Below are 13,584 nucleotides of genomic sequence, written 5' to 3' on the forward strand. Positions count from 1 at the left end.
CTAAAGAATTCACTGTAACTTTTCCTATCCTGGTGCTCTGTTCTCCAGAGTGGAAGCTCTCAATCCAAGGAGTACTTCTTGGCTCACAAAGCTTTTCTTCTCAGGTACCCTTATAGGTACCCTTTGCACTGTAACAGTTTCTCTTGCTCCTTCAGTTATCTCCAAGGACTTGTTTGCTGAATCTTCTGGCAAATGGGTAATTCCTTAATCTCCTCCTCCCTAGTAGCTGGATGTCATAAAGAAAGGAGGACATGTTCATCCTCTTCTCTCCTCCGCCCCCCGGAAGAGCTTCTACTGACAGTTAGGCTTATTTAATTGTGCACACAACTGTAATTCATTTAAATTTCTGCAGTGAGCAAACAGGATGCAAGGTTTCCTGCAATGAGGATGTCAGGCAAATTTTTCCTTGTTTGGTCAACCATAATAAAAATGGAGGAAACTTATAGCAGAAGCACTAATATTGCCAGTGCAACACCATCTTTCCTTGGTACCAGAAATAGTCTTTTCGGATCAACCCATGAAACAAGGAGACAATGGAGGAATTGAAAAGAGTTTAGCCCAGCAGTAGCTTGGCTCTGCTGAAAGCACAGTGGGTGCCAGCTGGAGGGCAACAAAGCCAGACAGCCACGGCAGACCTGGACACCAAAATTCACACATCCATTTCTGGGGAGGACTGGGTCTGTGAAACAGATCTGGGTATTGCTCCAGCAGTTCAGTGAGGCTCTCAAAGAGTGGCAGGTGGTGTAGTTGGAACTACAGCAGGCTAAAAGAACAGCAGCAGTACATGTTATGGACTCTGCAGGAAAGAAGCAATAGCAGGTACTGGGTGGATAAGAGGGATCCAGTGGGCTGGAAGACTGAGACGTGGCCAAGAAGATGTTATGATTGTGGACAGATGGGATATTTTAAGAACAGCTTGCCCTTGCATTAACTGGGGGAGAGACCCAGAGAAACCAGGGCAGAGACCGCAAAAGATTACCAGGCAGAGAGGTCTGAGAGAGAAGACCTAGACCAACCAGGGCAGAGACTTATAGCTCTCTAGGCAGAGATGCCTTGGAGGAAAGACCCTGACAAAGCAGGGCAAAGAGACTGCAAAAGCTCTCCATGTCAACAGGTCTGAGGTGGGAAATCCTGTCTAATCAGGACAAGGGACTGTTAAACACTGTCCAGACAGAACAGCCTAGGAAAGAAGACCCTGAGAAATCCAGGCAGAGATTGGAAATAGCTCTCCACATAGACAGGCCTGGGCGAGGAGACCCTGAGCAAGCAGGGCAATAATTGCATAGGATGGGACATTAACCTTCAGATAGGCTCACAACCCTAAATCCATTTTTTGGGATTGGGTGTGAGGGGAGATATGTGATGGGGTGTACCAGGTCCTTTGAGACCCCCTGCTGGAGGCATCGCATTCCTACCCCACCCCACCCCACCCCACCCCAGGAATGAGCAGTTAAAATTGATCCCCCAGCCTCCCTAGAAAAGCTGCATTGGTTGCTTTTATCAGAGCACAGCAGGCTCAGATAAAAGTTGTTGCAGGGCCTGATCAGGTCAGTTCATGGGTGTGACCAGAGGGGCAAGGAATGACCAAAGGTGTTTAATAAGCCGCGTTTACTGGACCTGGGAAAGAGGGCATGAAAACGGAAACCCTAACGTAACCAATGAAATGAATAGGACCACATGTGGGGGGAAGAGCCCAGGGAATAACAGCAGCAAACACAGAGCGGTACATGGCTGCTGTTTATAATCCCTGGGTTGGGACTCGGAGTAGTGGGCGGCCTGAGTTCCTCCACCCACCACTGGGAAAGTGACCTATGCCCCGAGAAGGGGACAAGGCTCTTTAGGAGCTCAAGTGAAAGGTGAGATTTAAAAGGCCAAGAGAGGGTTGAAGACCCTAGTGAGGGCAGGTAGCTTGTTGGACTTTTGCTACCGCTGGGAGAGGTTTGCTTTTTGATTATGTGACTTGGCTGGAGGGCTGAGCCACTGCAGATCTACCAAGCAGATAGGTACCAACCTACAGGAGGCGCCAGGATCAGAAAAGATTGCAGTATGAAACCCAGCTGACAGGAGGAACTCATGAGAGGTTAGTGTCCCATGTCACAGTATGATTTTATTAACTTGGCTGAATGTTCATTTTGTGAAACTATGCTGAATATATAATAAAAAGCTGGGATTTTTTTTTCTAATCTTTCCAGTTGCAAAGTACATTGTGAAAGCTTATGTAGGTAGCTGGAGAATGCTAATCCTGAACGCAGTATCTCAAATGAAACAGTAGTATGCTGTTTTGTGTAATTATCAAAGTAGTACAGAAACTGCAGCAAGTGATGTGAATCTAAACCTTTTCACATTTAATGAAATGGCATTCATGCATAGTAAAATCTGACAGCTCCCTTGTGATAAATTCACTAATGTTGGCTGCTTTAATACCAATTATTGCCTGAGACCAAACTTATACCAAAAAAATATATATTCTGATCTTTCCACTTATTAAATATATGGTGAAATATTGATATTGAAATTTCCATCAAAGTTTTTTTTTAATAATGAATTAGCCAGTCACTGTTCATCCTCTAAATTCTGTTTAGATCACAAATCAAAAGTAGCGTCAGTGACAGTCATGTAAATTGTTCACTCTGCAAAGCTGCTGCCCTACTTAGTGTGTTTGGAAGTCTCTCTGCTGAAGAGAGGATTAGGAATTAAGTGTTAACTTGAGATTGGGAATGGTGTGAGGAAGCTTGTATAGGATCTGCCTGCGCTACAGTTGGCTTGTTAGGTTTTCTGTACATTCTACTAGAAATCAATCTAATATAGTTTTCCAAAGGTGCCTAAAGAAACAAAACTGAACAGTGTCAGCTTCCAGGAAAACTGCCTTGATCAAAACCTTTATTCATAAACATCAAGTACTATTAAATCCCTTGCTCTCCAAAAGCCAACCAATTTTCAGTAATGTTTAAAATGATATTTGCAAGGAAATAAAAAGGCTGTAGTTCCATTTTTTAAGATGTTTTTCAATAAAATGCTTCAAGCATTATAAGCTTTTCTCAGGCTCACTAAATCATATGTTATACAAACGTATGCAAATAGGTTTGTATCTAAAATAATCCAAAAGTAGCTAGAGAAATAGTTTTTGATCAATATTGATAGAAATTATTTCTTCTGTGCAATTTGTTTGACACTCGGGCAGTACAAGATATTTGGGTCTTCCATAAGTGATGATCCGTGCAATAGGATTAAGATCCTGTAAAATTATTTCATAATTTTTTTATTCATAAGTACTTTTAAAGGGCAAATTTGCATAAAGAAATAAAATATACCTCAAAATATCACCAGAGCAATTTAAAAGTATTTTAAATAAATTTTGTCCTGGAATGTGCGCTACAAAGAGAAGATTATTATTCACACACTTATTGTGAGCTTGCCACAGTGAATTGGGCAAAATTGAAGAACCAATGTTTGATGTAATTGGAGGACTGTTGGATATTATTGTTTCACTCATAGAGCTATCATTCTGCTTAGGGACAAATTACTTTCTAAACATTAAATATTACTCCAGTGAGGAGGAAAATTCAACAGTTGTATCTACTCTTGATTTTTATTGGTCACTTATCCTATTTGTGGAGTACCTGCCTGTGCAAAGGCAGCCTAGTTGCATGTCTGTCTGAAAATCTCTCCCTTGGTTCCATCGTTGGGATTCAGTACTTACTTAAGAACATAAGAATGGGCATACTGGGTCAGATCAAATGTCCATCTAGCCCAGTATCCTGTTTTCTGACAGTGGCCAATGCCAGCTACTTCAGGACATGATCCCTGGTTGAGCTCCCACGTGCTACTGCAGTACCAAAAAAGCCACAACAGAAAATAGGGTCTCTTCACACCTTTTTAGAACAGTTTTCAGTTTAAGACCATGATATATGGGTTCACATTCAAGCATACGGACCATCTTCCACCAGGAATTCACAAATACATGAAGCAAGTTGGGAATATGGCAACTATCCTTCTTAATTTTTAACGTCATTTTAAAATTATGAGTACTTTAAGCACTTTTTTTAGTAAAAGGGAAAAAATGGTTTGTCATATAACTGATTAGTTTTTACCGTCTCACAAAAAAAACACATTCCTATGGCAGTTGGGGGAAGAAGGGCATATTTTTAACAAGTATGCCACTTTTGTTGGTAAACCTCTATCAACTTTTTCTAAAGGTTCAAAAATATGGTTGCATAGCATTTGGATGTGTGTTTTTTTAACACTTCCTTTCCTTCCCCTACCCTATATGTGTGCACACTTTTGTATTTTGCATTGTTGTACATCTGTAAGGATTATTAGTATCTAATCTTTTAGCTACAGCTAGTATATTGTCTAGATGTGTGGTGGTGGTGGTAATGAAAAGTGTTTCTCTTTTCATAGTGGGGGAGAGGAATGTGTCAGAGTGGTTACAAGTGTTTTTCTCCCCAAATAATTGGCTGCTACTCTGAAACTTGTTCAACAATATGAAGATCTGCAAGATGCTAGCAGAACTCAGGATATATTTTGCTAGTTAAGATTAGGTAGTTTAGCAACTGTAACTTCCCTAATTCAGTTGAGCAACAAAACAGGCAGGCAGGCTGATAACACTAGTAATAAGCAAATAGTAGTTCTGGTCTTATGTAAGGATAAAACTGAATGATGTAAATGGAAAATGGCTGTAAATACTGAGAAAACTTCCACCAATAGCTACTCCTGAGGGCATTCTGCCCCAGAAAATTAAAAATTCTGTGCACAATATTTTAAAATTCTGCAAATTTTATTTGTCAAGTAAATGTGGAGGCTCCAGCATGGCATCGGGAGCACAGGCCACTGGCTGCATAGAGGTGGGAGATCACTGTGCAGCTCCTCCCTGAGACAGTGACTCAGTGGTGGGCCTGCACCCAACCCTGACAGAGTGCAAGAACCTGACCTGCCCCAGAAACACCCTAGGGCCCTGCCCCCGTGTGTGGGTAGACACACCCAGCAGGGCAGTATCCAAGTGTGGAGGGGTTTAATGTGAGGAGTTCCAGTTGTGGGTTAAGAGGGTTCTGAGTGGGGCAGTCTAAGTGCAGGTGGCCGGTGGGGGATCTGGGTGCAGGGGTGGGATGTGGATGCACTGGGGCTTGTCGGGGGTTCTGGGTGCAACAGGAATGGGACTACAGGTGAAGGTGGTTGGGGCTCAGCAGGGGGAAGGGGTGGAATTAGGGGGAGGATAGAACTCGGCAGGGGCTTCTGGATGTTGGGGGCTCAGTTTGGGGTCCAGCTGCTGAGGGAGTGGGGCTCGGTTGGGTGCGGATTCAGGTGTAGGGGAGGTTTTGAGTGTGGGAGGTGAGACTTGGTGGGTGGATCTGGGTATGAGGGCATCTGAATGCCCAGGGGTTGGGCAAATGCAGGAGCAGCTCCCTGCACAGGGATCCCTCCACCTGCAGCTGAGGAGCGATGGATGCAGGAATCGGGGGGGGGGGGGGGAGCAGGGAAGGGAAGTTTACAGAGCTTATTGCAGCCAGGGGAGAAATCTGGGGGTGGGCTTGACCCAGACCCGGATGCCATGCAGGGGAAGAGGAGGTCTCGTGCTCCCCAGCCCAGCTGTGACTAGCAGCTGAGCCCTGCTCAGGGTAGGAACCACCAGCCGGGTTTTCCCCAATCCTGTCTCCTGCCCCAGAGTGATTTGGGGTACCTGAAACATACTGCCAGGAAGGGTCGCACAACTGCTTTTTTTGCCTTCCCCATCAGAAAGTCATTTTTATGCAAGGAAGCAAATAAATCTGGGGGGGGGGGGGACGACAAATTCTACGCATGTGGCACAGTGGCGCAGAATTCTCCCCAGGAGTAACGAGCTTAGGAAATGGTGGATCAAGCAATCATCTGGTTAAAGCCTTTAACTTGTACTGATTTTGAAAGTTAAATGTTAAATTGTTTGGGAATTTCTTATAGTTTGGAATCTTTCAGGAAAGTCGATGAAAAAGGTAGAGAACAAATGTGTGGCAGTCACCCTCAAGGGAAACAAATGTGTAGGGTTTTTTATACTGGTTTTACAACATTGTTTTAAGCCATAGAGGCTGTGGCTAATTGAGCATTCTGTCTGTACCATTTCTGAATTGCTTATAATTTTTAGAAATTGTATCATGAAATTACTGTGTCATGGAAGAGGGTATCAGAGCAGTGGGAAAAAAAATACCAAAAGGCTGAACAAAAGAAGCAGATGATGCCAATGGGAGTCTATAAAGGGACTCTCAGTAAATGATCAGATTTGTGAAAGAACTGTGGGTTTTGTGATAAAAACATGAAATTTTGCCACAATCTTGGGGCATGACCTTGTGACTTGGATTTTCATTCATACCACATATAACAAATTCTGAATAAGGTAGAACAGTTGAAAAAATCCATAGGATGAAAATTGGTCAGGATATCTGGCAAATAATTACTGCAAATTAATACGTTCACAGAAAGAGAGATCAGTTCATTAATGATTCTTGAAGACAAAGTGACTAAATGGGAAGATGTTTCATCCAGACCCAGTGTCTCTGCACTTTGTAGCTTGGATGTTTGCTACCTAATTGATGGGCAAAATCTTGTTCCAGGGATGTCCAGAGCATTTTGATAGATAGTGGGAAGAAAGGACTCCAAGATTGACCTACAGTGCCAACTGGAAAAGATTTACCATTTGGACAGAACCTCAGCATATACCTCACCATTCCTAATGGACTTTTCCATTCATCCTCTCAATGAAATCATCTGGACTTTCAATTTGTTCTATAAAAGTTCAACTAGTAACTGTATGTGCCTGTCATCAGCAGATTCAAGAGCACAGAATATTTTCACCCTTTACAGTGTCTAGGTTTCTAAAGAGATTAGTACATGTATTCTCTCCAATTTGAGACCTCCTTCCCTAATGGGAACTTAACATGATGTTAGCTGATCTGGTGGGTCCCCCATTTGAATCATTGGCTGCATGTTCATTACATCACCTTTTAAACATTGTTTTTGATCATTATTCTCTCTAGAGTGGGAGAGAAATTAAAGCTTTAACAGCAGGCCCACCATTTACCATTTTTCATAAGGATGTGGTCTGTCGAGTCTCATTTAAGGTGTCTATCCAAAGTAACTTCTAATTTTCATGTTAATCAAACTGTTAATTTACCTGTTTACTTTTCAAAACATAATAATTCTGAAAAGTTACGCTGAGACATTAACATATTCTTTATTTAGTTGCAGAACTAAGACACCCTGTATCTTCTAGTTTATTAATTGCTTATGTCAAGAGAATGAAAGGTGAAGCAACTTGTTCCCAGAGGTTATCCAGATGGATTTCATACTGTATTTCACTAATATTAAATAGCTAAACTTAATCTTTCCTGCCCAGATAAAAGCTTACTCTATTAGAGATCACACTACATCTGCAGCTTTTTAGAAATGTCCCTGCTGCTTAAAGTTGTAGAGCTGCCATCTGGAGTTCAATTCATATAGTCACAAAACACTGTGCCATCCATTCAGACCTTACGCTTGTTTTGGCAAAGTGGTCTTTTAGTCATTATTTGGTTAAGACTCAAGTTACCCACAAGCACGAAATTTCTGCTTGAGTCACCAAGAGCAGAATACGTATGGACACTCACTCAAAGAAGAAAAGACTTGTTACTTACCTTACACTAACTGCTGCTCAAGATATGTTGTCTGTGTGTTCCATGACCTTCCCTTCTTACCCTGCTATATCTGAATCTATAGTTACTTGGATTCTGGTTGGCAAAAGAATTGAGAAGTAGTTGGACCATTTGCCCTTTTATACCTTGGGGTGGAGAGGTCATTGAGGACATTTAAGGTGCAGGCAGGGGCCAGGGTTCTGATCTCCGGTTCATGTGCACCAAGAGTGGAATACATAAACACATCTCAAACACCAGTTATTCTGAGATAAGTAACTGTCTTTTCCTATACCAACCAGATATCACTGAGCTTTCTTTTTTTGTTTGTTTGGTTTTTAGGTTTTTTTTGTTTAATCTCCAACTTTAAAGTTATACCATTTTTTAAAATAACTTACTCTGGTACAAAATAATTAACTGCAGAAGACTGGGAGTAACCAATTAAGGTAACTTAATATTCTGTTACTCTGCATTCAGTTAATGACAATATTAACGGGAAAACTTTGTCTTGTGGGTCAGAGTTAACTTTATACATTCTAGAAACACATTTAATTTTTCAGTGTCTATATTGTTAATTGATGGGTATGAACTAAAAAGATAATAAAATATTTTGTCAGCTGCCTTAACTGGTCATTTCCAGTCTCTTTAATGCTGTTTTAAATGGCCATGCAATAAATATGTATTTTGTATAGTCATGTTTACCTAAGTAATTTTAATGTGTTTACGTGGGAGTAGAATGAGTGTGGAATATAGGTTTTTCGGGTTACTGCAGAAGTGTGAAAGAACTTGATCGCATGGTACAATAATTTTATTTCCTTTACAAACACCCATATATTCCAATGATTATGATTATTCTTACTGCTTGGGCTGAATAACCAGAAATTAAATTTTGAACTAGTCAGCTGGAGGCACTGAGAGTGAGAAGTTAACTTGATGCCTTAATTTCACATTGTACGGTATTTGTTCCTTACCACTCTTGGTGTTCAAACAAATTTCATGAGTCAATTAAATATCTTAACTAAGTTTTTTTTTCTCTAAATAACTTGCTAGAATGGAGGTTAGTAATACGGCCTAACATTTTGGGCCTATATGCCTACTTAAGACAGAAGCAGTCAGGTTTCAGATATCTAAGAGACTGTCACTTCAGATTTTCTTTTATTTGAATTTCTGATTAACAAAAATGACCATATAAAAATCCCGTGGTTTTTTTTAAATTAGTGCTATTTAACTTTTTTCTGTAAAATAATTTTATTTCTGCATTGGGACTCCATTATTTTTTGTTTATGAACCAACATGGCAGGCTTAAACTATATTTCAATAAGTATTAAAACTTCAACACTTGTTCAGAAGCAACTTAGTTTAATGGATTAAGCACAGGGTTAAGAGTTGAAAATCTAGGGTATTGTCCCAGTTTTGCCACTTACTGTGATCCTCACTGCTTATGCCTGTAAAATGAGAACAGTACTTAACTTTATAAAGGTGTTGTCAGGTTCAACACTGTGCGAAAGTTGACCATCACAAGTACTGTGACACCACACATAATGCTGATATTAATTCTATATCATATATTCTAAAGTTACGAACATAAAGTTGGCCATATTGGGTCAGTTCCTCAGGTTGACTGTGCGTTGTATGAAGAAGTACTTCCTTTTGTTTGTTTTAAACCTGTAGCTTATTAATTTCATTGGGTGACTCCTGGTTCTTGTGTTGTGTTGTGATAAAGAGTAAACAACACTTCCTCATTCATTTTCTCCATGCTGCTCATGATTTTATAGACCTTGTGATGGGGCAAGGCCAGATGGCTAAAGTACTGAGGAGCAGGTATGTTAGCCCTATGCTATACAAATCATTAGTACCATGGTAACCAAATAGCAGTTGCTCCAGGTTAATCAAGGCACCTGGGGCCAATTAAGATCTTTCTAGAAGGCAGTGGAGATAGCTACATTGATTAGAACACCTGCAGCCAATCAAAGCAGGCTAATCATGGCACCTGGGTTTAAAAAGGAGCTCACTCCAGTCAGGCGTGGAGGAGCCAGAGGAGAGGAAGCATGTGTGAGGAGCTGGGAGCAAGAGGCGCAAGGAGCTGAAACTGAGAGGGTGTGCTTCTGGAGGATTGAGGAATTATCAGACAATCAAGCATTATTAGACACCAGGAGGAAGGTTCTTTGGTGAGGATAAAGAAGGTGTTTAGAGGAGGCCATGGGGAAGTAGCCCAGGGAGTTGTAGCTGTCATGCAGCTGTTACAGGAAGTACTGTAGGCAACTGCAATCCACAGGGCTCCGGGCTGGAACTCGGAGTAGAAGGCGGGCCCGGGTTCCCCCCAAACCTCGCAACTCCTGAGCAGACACAGGAGGAGTTGACCTAGACTGTGGGTTGCACCAGAGGGGAAGATCACTGAGGTGAGCAAATCCGCCATTAAGCGCAGGACCCACCAAGGTAAATGAGGAACTTTGTCACAACCTCTATCATATCTCTTCTTAGTCGTCTCTTTTCCACTCTGAATAGTCCCAAGGTCTTTTAAATCTCTCCTCATGTAGAAGTTATTACATACCCTTAATCATTTTTGTTTCCCTTTTCTATAGCTTTTCCATTTCTAATATATCTTTTTTGAGATGGGATGACCAGGACTATATGCAGCATTCAAGGTGTGGGCATACCATGGATTTATGTAGTGGCATTATATAATCTATTTCTATCCATTTCCTAATGGTTCTTGACATTGTTAGCTTTGCTGACTGCTGCTGCACACTGAGCGGGTGCTTTCAGAGAACTATCCAGAATGATTCCAAGATCTTTCTTGAGTAGTAATAGCTAATTTAGACCCCATCATTTTGTATGTATAGTAGCAATTGTTTTCCAATATGTAGTATTCTGCATTTATCAACACTGAATTTCATCTGCCACTTTATTGTCCAGTCACCTAGTTTCATGAGATCTCTTTGCAGTCTGCTTTGTGCTTAGCTATCTTGAGTAATTTTGTATCTGCAAACTTTGCCACCTCACTGTTTACCCCTTTTTTCAGATCATTTTTGAAGATGTTGAACAGCACTGGTCCCAGTACAGATCCCTGGTGGACTCTATTTACCTCTCTGAATACTGGCCATTTATTCCTACTTTATTTTCTGTCTTTTTAATCAATTGCTGATCTATTAGAGGACCTTCTCTATCATCCTATGGCTGCTTAGTGTACTTGTCAGAGGCTTTCTGATAATCCAAGTAGACTATATCCACTGGGTCACCCTTGTCCACAAGTTTTGTGACCTACTCAAAGAATTCTAATAGATTAGTGAGGCATGATTTCTCTTTACAAAAGCTGTGTTGACTCTTCCCCCATCTAATCGTGTTCATCTAGGTGTCTGATAATTCTGTACTGTACTATAGTTTCAACCAACTTACCTGGTACTGAAGGTAGGCTTGCTGGCCTGCAATTGCTAAGATCACCTCTGGAGCCTCTTCTAAAAATTGGTGTCACATTAGCTATCTTTCAGTCATCTGGTACAGAAGCTGATTTAAGTGATAGGTTACGTACCATGTCTAGTAGTTCTGCAATTTTATATTTGAGTTCCTTCAGAACACTTAGGTGAATACCATCTGGTCCGAGTGGCTTATTACTGTTAAATTTATCAGTTTGTTCCAAAACTACCTCTCTCGACACCTTATTCTGGGACAATTCCTCAGATTTGTCACTTAAAGAATGGCTCCGGTGTGGGAATCTCCCCACCATTGTTGTGTTTGGAATTTGAACATACAAGTCTTGACTACAACCACTATCTGTTTTATTCTGACATCTGAGTAGAAGTTAAAAGTGTACTTCATGCAAGTTTAGCTCCAGAAGTGTATTAATTCTAGGATTTTAACTCAGGATACTTACATTCTTGTTAGATATTTAACTCCCATAGAATTTGCAGCACTTCATCTATATCTTGGCATTCAAAACAGCAGCCTTTCTTAGCACTCTGCATGAACATAATCTGTTCATTTCTCAGTCATTTATGTGGTGCTTTCTCTGTTACAGGGCATGCAGGAGTGTCTGCCAGCATGATGAAGAAGAGAACTTCTCACAAGTAAGCTATTTCTAAAACTTACTTTTATAAATTTCAACTGTTTGTACTTCCCAGTGTAGGGTTTGTTACCCAGAATTACCTTGTTAGAAACATGTGTTTCTGTTCTTACTACTGCTGTTCCAGCCTTTACTTTTTGTTCTAGGAACAGTGTGGGATTGTGTTCAGGTAATATATATCCACTGGCAGATATACACTTGTTTTCTACACTGCTTTTGCTCACATGCTTGCTTTTTAAATTTACTGATGTTTGAATAGCACCATCACTTGAGAAACAAGAGCATGTGAATAAAATGCTATAGCTTGCTTGAAGACTTTAGGTAGAGGAAGTAGCAAGGAAAGACTATATAGTATCTTCATTGCCTAAGCAGTGTGTTGTGACTAGGTCAGTATAAAGCTATTCTCATCAAGTATTTTTACTGATGACTGCATCTGGAAAATAACCTCAGACATATAATAGATTTCTTATTACTATTTGTGTTCCAGTAATTTCATTTCAAATACACTTTTGTCATGGAAATTTCTCATACTTATTTTTTCAAATGTGGTGATTGGAAATACTGCAACACTTTATAAGGATGCTTTATTTTTTGTTAGGGGTTTCTCGTCACCCTCCACACTCTCATCGCTCCCAAAAAAAGGGGATTAATTTGTTGTTCACCTTGTGATTTTAAGAGGAAGTAGATGATGGAAAGAGCTAGTCTGAGGGAGGAGAAGGTATGATAGTCTGGACATGTTTGATCTCATTGTTTTTTAAAGCTAAATAGGTTGGGTCTGGCTAGTTTTCTGATGAGACACTTCGAAGACAAAAACTGAATGAATGCAGGTGCATTGTATGACTATTAATCATTTTTTCTAAGTGCAAAAACCTGTTCGTTCTTTTTCAGTGTACACTCTTCTACAAAACAGTATGTGACAATCCAGGGTTGCCAGTCATCAAATGTATTCCTCAGTGTTGCATCCAAGTTCAAACAGAGGAATAGATCACAGAACTAACAATTAGTGGAAGCTTGGGCATGACTCTATTATATTTTATATGCAAACAGAAAGTACAAAGTACACAGTGTTTTGGCTGTTTCTGTATGCAATCATATTAGATGTTTGTCAGTTGGTATCCTTTCTAAAGGTGGTGGTTTTGGTAAGCCTATTCAATGAGTAATTCTCTGAGCACCTCAGGAGCAGCCTCTCAGCTTACAGGAGGATGGCATGAGTCTTCTGATAGTGGGGATGTTTCACTCTGTTACCTTTTTAGGTGGTACCTTTCTATGACCCATATATGTTTGCGAGTCAGGTCAGACATGGGAAAATATAGGCATGTTAGGTCAAAGACCCTAGCTGGTACTCCTCCATCCTGGCAACTCTCATTTTATCATATGGACAGACTGCTTGGCCTCGCTGGCCCCATGGCCTTATCCTAAATGAAAATATTCCTCAGGTTCAGTGTCCAGAGCTAAATCTCCTTCACCCTCAGATCTGCCTATCATGCAAAAGCAATCACAGCAATCTGTAAATATTGTTGAACCGGACTCTTTTCTTCATCAGTTTCTGCATGAACATATATTTCAGCAACACGTTTCTGAAACATTTCCACAGAATGAGGCTGACTCCTCAGGCATCTTCATTAGATGATTATAAGTCATTTCAAGAATTGGTCTTCAGAATGGCAGAAGCTTTGGAGAGATACCAGCTCAGACTGTTCAAGAAAAAGAACACATTATTGGTAGGGCCCTACCAAATTTGCGCTCCATTTTGATCAATTTCACAGTCATAGAATTTTACAAATTGTAAATTTCATGATTTCAGCTATTTAAATCTGAAATTTCATGGTGTTGAGATTGTAGAGGTCCTGACCCAAAAATGCGTTGTGGGGGGTTTGCAGTACTGCTACT

General features: G+C 40.6%; 1 protein-coding gene across 7 annotated transcripts in view; it reads left to right on the plus strand.

Moving 5' to 3' along the window:
• Window positions 1–13,584, plus strand: part of SPIN1 (spindlin 1) — a 115,703-nt gene that overhangs the window by 72,926 nt on the left and 29,193 nt on the right. For 6 of the 7 annotated variants that reach the window (XM_030565930.1, XM_030565931.1, XM_030565932.1 and 3 more), the window contains one exon: window positions 11,650–11,698. In XM_030565930.1, coding sequence (XP_030421790.1) covers window positions 11,650–11,698 — 49 coding nt within the window. Of the gene's footprint in view, window positions 1–2,057; window positions 2,081–11,649; window positions 11,699–13,584 lie in introns of those variants that run through there. The other variant, XM_030565934.1, reaches the window with a different exon arrangement.

This window comes from Gopherus evgoodei, chromosome 6 (assembly GCF_007399415.2).
Source record: "Gopherus evgoodei ecotype Sinaloan lineage chromosome 6, rGopEvg1_v1.p, whole genome shotgun sequence".
NCBI classification, from domain to species: domain Eukaryota; kingdom Metazoa; phylum Chordata; order Testudines; family Testudinidae; genus Gopherus; species Gopherus evgoodei.